This window comes from Rhinoderma darwinii, chromosome 1, assembly GCF_050947455.1.
Source record: "Rhinoderma darwinii isolate aRhiDar2 chromosome 1, aRhiDar2.hap1, whole genome shotgun sequence".
Taxonomy (NCBI): Eukaryota; Metazoa; Chordata; class Amphibia; order Anura; family Rhinodermatidae; genus Rhinoderma; species Rhinoderma darwinii.
The window spans coordinates 317,277,518-317,283,517 of NC_134687.1; the positions used below are offsets into that span (position 1 = coordinate 317,277,518).

At 38.6% G+C, this 6,000-nt stretch overlaps 1 protein-coding gene across 1 annotated transcript in view; it reads left to right on the top strand.

The window, feature by feature from the left end:
• Nucleotides 1–3,300, top strand: part of MELK (maternal embryonic leucine zipper kinase) — a 93,684-nt gene extending 90,384 nt beyond the window's left edge. The window contains exons 16-18 of the mRNA XM_075851389.1: nucleotides 408–576; nucleotides 679–782; nucleotides 2,450–3,300. Of these exons, the coding sequence (XP_075707504.1) occupies nucleotides 408–576; nucleotides 679–782; nucleotides 2,450–2,636 (460 nt within the window). The 3' untranslated portion in view covers nucleotides 2,637–3,300. The remainder of the gene's footprint in view (nucleotides 1–407; nucleotides 577–678; nucleotides 783–2,449) is intronic.
• Nucleotides 3,301–6,000: the final 2,700 nt, after the last annotated feature.

Here is a 6,000-nt window from a genome sequence, read left to right on the forward strand (position 1 = left end):
CCTAAGGGTAAATTCACATGCAGCAGATTTGTTGCAGACCTTTCTGAGACTGTCCCATGTATCTGAATGAGGCTTGTAATAAAAAAAGTGTGTGCTGCAGAAACCATAACATTAAAATAAGTTCCATACATATTAAGTAGTAACTGTTTCAAGCCTTTCCAAAACTACAGGCGTCAACAGTTAATTTTGGGGAAGGGGTGATGGATACAACTTTTGCTCTACTAGCTTTTTAAGTGTTAAAATGTATAGATATAAAGTACTATATATGATTACACATTATATATATATATATATATATATATATATATATATATATATTTGTGTTATGTAGTAGACCAGTTAGGCCACTAGGTGGTGCTACATGATGATAAAACCAGGATATCTACAGTGACTATTCACTTTTTTAGCTGTCGCTCTGTGGATTTGGATTTGAATCAAGCACATCTGGATAGTTCTCAGAAGAAAAAAGGAGCAAAGGTATTTGGGAGTCTGGAAAGAGGAATTGACAAAGTAATAACCATGTTAACACCAAGCAAACGAAAAGGATGTGCAAAAGATGGACCCAGAAAGCTCCGGGTAAAAGTTTATAAAGCCTATTTCTATATCTGGACTTTTTTGTGCTCTTAACATAAATCTGCATCTTTTATTAATAAATTAGTCTACTGTATATTTTTCTAGGCTCATTACAATGTAACCATGACAAATTTGCTGAATCCTGACCAGCTGCTAAATGAAATAGTCAGGGTGCTGCCACAGAAGAATGTCGACTATGTACAGAAGGGGTAAGTGTGTTTGTAGTACTATTGAATTCAGGTTTTCTCTGAACTTCGTGTTAAAAAAAATGTTGCACTAATTCACGTTTACATTAAAGTCTGAATGAAACATTACTTTCTGGTAAACACTTTTCCCATTCGTAAGCTCACACAGTTTTTTGACGCGGAAACCGCGCCAAAAAACCATGCATCCCATTGATTTCAATGGGAGGAGGAGGCGTTTTTTACCGCGAGCAGAAAAAGTCTTGCGGGAAAAAGAAGCAACATGCCCTATCTTCGGGCGTTTGACATCCGAGGCAGAGAAAAAGCGTGTTTCGCTGTGTTTTTGCCCGTGGCGCTCATTGGGCGCAAGCTAAAAACGCTGCGAAAATCGTAGCAAACGAAATTTTGAGGCAGAATTTTCTGCCTGCAAAAAAACCTCAGTGTGAACATAGCCTAAAAGTTAATGTCGTCTAGAGTTCTGACGTGTTTACCGAGAACTGTGTATTGTGGGAGTTCAGATGCTTGACTGTAGTTCTGTTGCCATTCTTAAAGGCTATGTAAGCCTTTGAACACTTTGTTTTATTTTAAAAAAAATGAATTTAATTTTAATGCAACTTTTTAATTGGTTTTATTTACAAAAAAAAAAATAGATTCAATGTATTCAGGATACATAGAAGCTGTATCAGTCAGGTCAGCGGGACTGACGGTTGTGGTGACAGCGAGTCCTGCCTACCGTAATTAAAGTTGATTAATGGTGTTTTTGTTTTTTTTTCTAAAATACAGTATCTTATGCTATGAATTTGAAAAAACACTCCGGCATAATTTTTTTTTTATTGTGGCCACCATTTGTACAGTACACCTGATAAAAGGTTGGGCAGGCCATCCTCTTACCGGGCTTTTGGTTGCAGAAGTATCCCAGCCGCAATTCGTTCACGTATCTGCACTGAATCCAGCCTAAGACCGCACATAGTGACTAACACAGTGTCACTATGTGCTGGTGTAAATGAATGGGGAGAAGTCACACTCCTCTTTACTTTTAGACCAAGTGGGCCTTGTACAAACGCCCACTTGGACATTAAGAAAGTCATTAGCATAAAGCTAAAATCGCTCCTAACGTGGTAAATCGTTTTTCAAAATAAAAAGCATCACTGTCACCTACATCATAGCGCTGATCTTCTTATGTAGGAGATAGGGCACTTATAATGTGGTGACAGAGCCTCTTTAATTGAGACTTTGATTTAGGTCATAATCGCACAGCCCTAGACCTTGCCCTGTAGTGCAATGCTCTGTCTGCATGTTATTGTGGGTATATAAGTTAACACTAATGTCAATGAGACGGTAATACATTTAAGGTGAAATTCAAATGTATGTATTTCGGGCAGACTTTACCTTAACCACTCGAGTGTTTAGCTGTGTTTTACAAATCAAACCTATGAAATGTATGTTGTATGCCTTTTATGTACTTCATCAGAAAATCCAGATTAAGGGCTCTGGTGTAAATGCATCGAGCTCTCGACCCCTACATGTTAAGCTCTGCTTGGAGACTTGCTTTGGGATTGCGAAGGGCAAAGCGGTCTAAGGTTGCACAGACTCGCACCACTGAACCCGTCTTATTGGCGTTGTAGTGGACACAATTGTAAAAAACGCGTTTGTACAATGACTTGTTTAACTTGTGAAATTTTAATGTTCTTCAGATATATTTTGAAATGCAAAACCCAGTCTGACTTTGGAAAGGTGACAATGCAATTTGAACTAGAAGTGTGTCAACTAAACAAGCCAGATGTGGTGGGGATCAGAAGACAGCGGCTTAAAGGTGATGCCTGGGTATACAAGAGACTAGTGGAAGACATTCTATCAAGCTGCAAGGTTACGACGGTCTAGCTGCCGCTGAGAATCGTATTTCACAGTGTACATAACTATCGACATAAATATTCCTGTTCTGTATTATAGTCTGTAAAATAAATGTTGGAATTGTAGCTAGCCATTGGGATGAGACTTGTGAGCGAGTAATCATGTGAATAATTGTAAAGTTGAATTGTCTTTTTAATCGTGATCTTTAAATGTTTTGCATTTGTTACCTCTAAAATAAAATAATTTTAACAATCTGCGTATTTGTGGTCGTACAACCCATCGCCACTGGAGAGAACGTCCGTTTACTAGGACATGGGTGTTGGCGAATTTGCATAATTCTTTTGCTGTCTGTGGTTCTTAAGTAGGATTTATTGAGGTCGTTAATTAAGCCACAGCTGTGGTTACTAGAGTTAAACTGTATGCTCAATATGTTGAGTCAAATAGGATTGACTCCAATAAATGTATTCTTTTAGTCAACAAAATGCCAGGCGTCCAACTATGAAGCTGAATGCTTTGTAATGAAATGTAAATTCCTTACTTCGGTCTAGGACCAACGGGTAATAATCAGAACTGTGAATGCTTCTTGCTAATCCCTTTGAAAGGTCATCAAAGCCTTCACATTCGTATCCTTGTAGTAGCAGTGATGCATTGTTTTTTGGTTTTCTCTTTTCATGTAGCATATATGATCTAAAAAAGACACACTATTGTGTAATATAAAATGCATAATAAAGTTTGTCCTGGATTTAAATATACTATGTTGATCCTTGTGTTTTTTAACATTTATAAGAATTGGTCATAGTCAATGAATTCCGTCATGCAACGGATCCAGTTATTCGATGTTCCGATCCTGCGACACAGATGTGAACAAAGCATAGAATAACTGGATCCGTTGCATGACGGAATCCATAGACTATAATGGGTTCTGTCGGGTTTCCATCATGGTGGTCGTTGTTTTGCCAGACAAAACCGAGCAGCTTGCTGCGCTGTTATGTCTGGCAAAAGCAACACGTTCTGCGTTGAGGCCCCAAAACAGAGCTTCTGTTGTGAACAGAGCCTAGCCTTAGTGAAGGGCTGCTACAGGCTCGGAAGTTGTGACTTCTGCCTCCTCCCTGTAGCCTTTTTCTCATACATTTTTATTTTTTATTTTATTTTTTTTTCTTTCTGTTTATTAAGCTTTCTAATTTTGTCCTATCTTCACTTGGCACTGTATGAGGCCTTTGGAAGCAGCTAAGGAACTCAAAAACATAAATGTATAATGTCAAGAGCTGTTTTACAATACTAGATGATTGTATAGGGGATCTGGATGACTGCAGTGGGCTGTAACCCGGTTTTGGTTGTGAGATCATTCTCTGTATAAAATGAAGATTTCATACAACCAGAACAGAAGACCAGCAAACGCCAAGAAACCACTTGTCACATTTAGCAGATGCGCCCAGTTAGATGCTTTACTTTTTTTTTACCTTGTATGTTCTTTCTTTTGAAATTCTCAGAATCTGATTGTCCACTGAATGCCTTTTAACCCTGCCATCTCAGGTAAACACGGTTTTCATTTCCTAAGACTGGTGTATTTTTTAAGTGGTAGAAGTCTGGTGGCGTAGTGTGCACTGGGTTCCCTAATACAGTGGACGATTGTTTGGGAATAATGCCCTCAAATCAATCACTCGTCTTGCAAATGGGAAACCCCACTTTTTTTTTCATTTCATTTTTCTTTTCTTTACGTTTTTCCCAAATATGGTCACAACAGGCAAATGCCGTAAAAAGAAATGTGAACTCTGTACCAAATGGGGCTGTGTCTTGTCACCACAAGTTTGAATATTCTAAAAGAAAAAAGTGTACAAAGTAGTAAAAAAAAGCTAAATTGTGGCTTTGGTGCCCTAGCCTATATGTCTAAAATCACTATGGTACGGCTATGCTTCAAGTTCATTCCAGTAGCAAAACTTGCTAATGCTCATGAACATTCCAGTTCTCTTAGCCTGCACAGTACTACACAGTACATAAATACATAAGTATTTGCAGAAACTACCTGCTGTCTTCTCTTTCATTCCCATTTTTGTCAGGTGGGCAACCAAGGACATGTCACCAAACCTACAAAAGGCTGACAACATTGCTCTAGTAGAATATAAATAGCTGCTCTGGCACACATGTTAGAGCAGCAGCATGTGTGCCAGAGCAGCTATTTATATTCTACTAGAGCAATGTCAGCCTTTTGTAGGTTTGGTGACATTTCCTTGGTTGCCCACCTGACAAAAATGGGAATGAAAGACAAGACAGCAGGTAGTTTCTGCAAATACTTATGTCAATCTTCTGTTTTCCACTCTCCATTTTTGTTTCTGTTCCCCGACTATCCTCCTTTGCACGAAACCGTTAAGGTACCATTCACCTCACTTTTTGGCCTTCCGTCCGGGTTATACGTCGGCAAAACCCCTGACTTATACATCCGATAAAAGGCCATAACTTATCCTACTGTTTAGCATACAGTGGGTTACATTGTCCGGGGATTGGCCTTTTGAAAGCTCTCATATAGACCATGACACTGGGAGCTTTGCAAAGCCGTAGTCACGATCTGCAATGTTCCGGCTGGGGAATCTGGCCCTGGAGAAGCCCATGACATCACTGTCCATGTATGGCATTCCCCCAAGGTATAAGTTTGACGTATATCTTTGGATGCTGTCACACACAGGCGCCCATGTTTAAAAAAAATAAAGAAAGAAAAATATTGTGTGTGTGGTGTGTGTCCTCAGAATGGAACCGCATATTCCATCCTTCAAAAAAAAAAAAAAAGTATACCAGCCCGATGCAGACCAAAAGGACACGGTATCCATCAGGGTAAATGGAGCCCTACGAACATGTTTATCGTGTACATAGGGAGCTTTCCCAACATACGCGATAAATGTAGGGCAGTGATGTGAATAGGGACTAAGAATTTGATGGCCACTTGTATTTAACCCCTTCCCGCTTTGGCCACTATTGACCTTCCTGACAGCCTCATTTTTCAAATCTGATATGTTTCACTTTTATGTGGTAATAACTTGAATGCTTTTACCTATCCAAGCGATTCTGAGATTGTTTTTTTTTTCTCCTGACACGTTAGACTTTGTTACTGTTAAAATGTGCTCGTTACATTTAGTATTTAACTGTGAAATTGAGAAAATTAGCATTTTTCTAAATTTAAATGTATCTGCTTGTAAGACAGGCAGTTATACCACACACTTGTTGCTGATTAACATCCCCCATATATCTACTTTAGATTGGCATCGCCTTTTGAACATCCTTTTATTTTTCTAGGATGTTACAAGGCTTGGAACTTTAGCAGCAATTTCTCAAATTTTCTTTAAAAAAAAAAAAAAAAAAGCCTTTTGAAATTTTCAAGTAACACAAAGTTTTACCAGAGAAA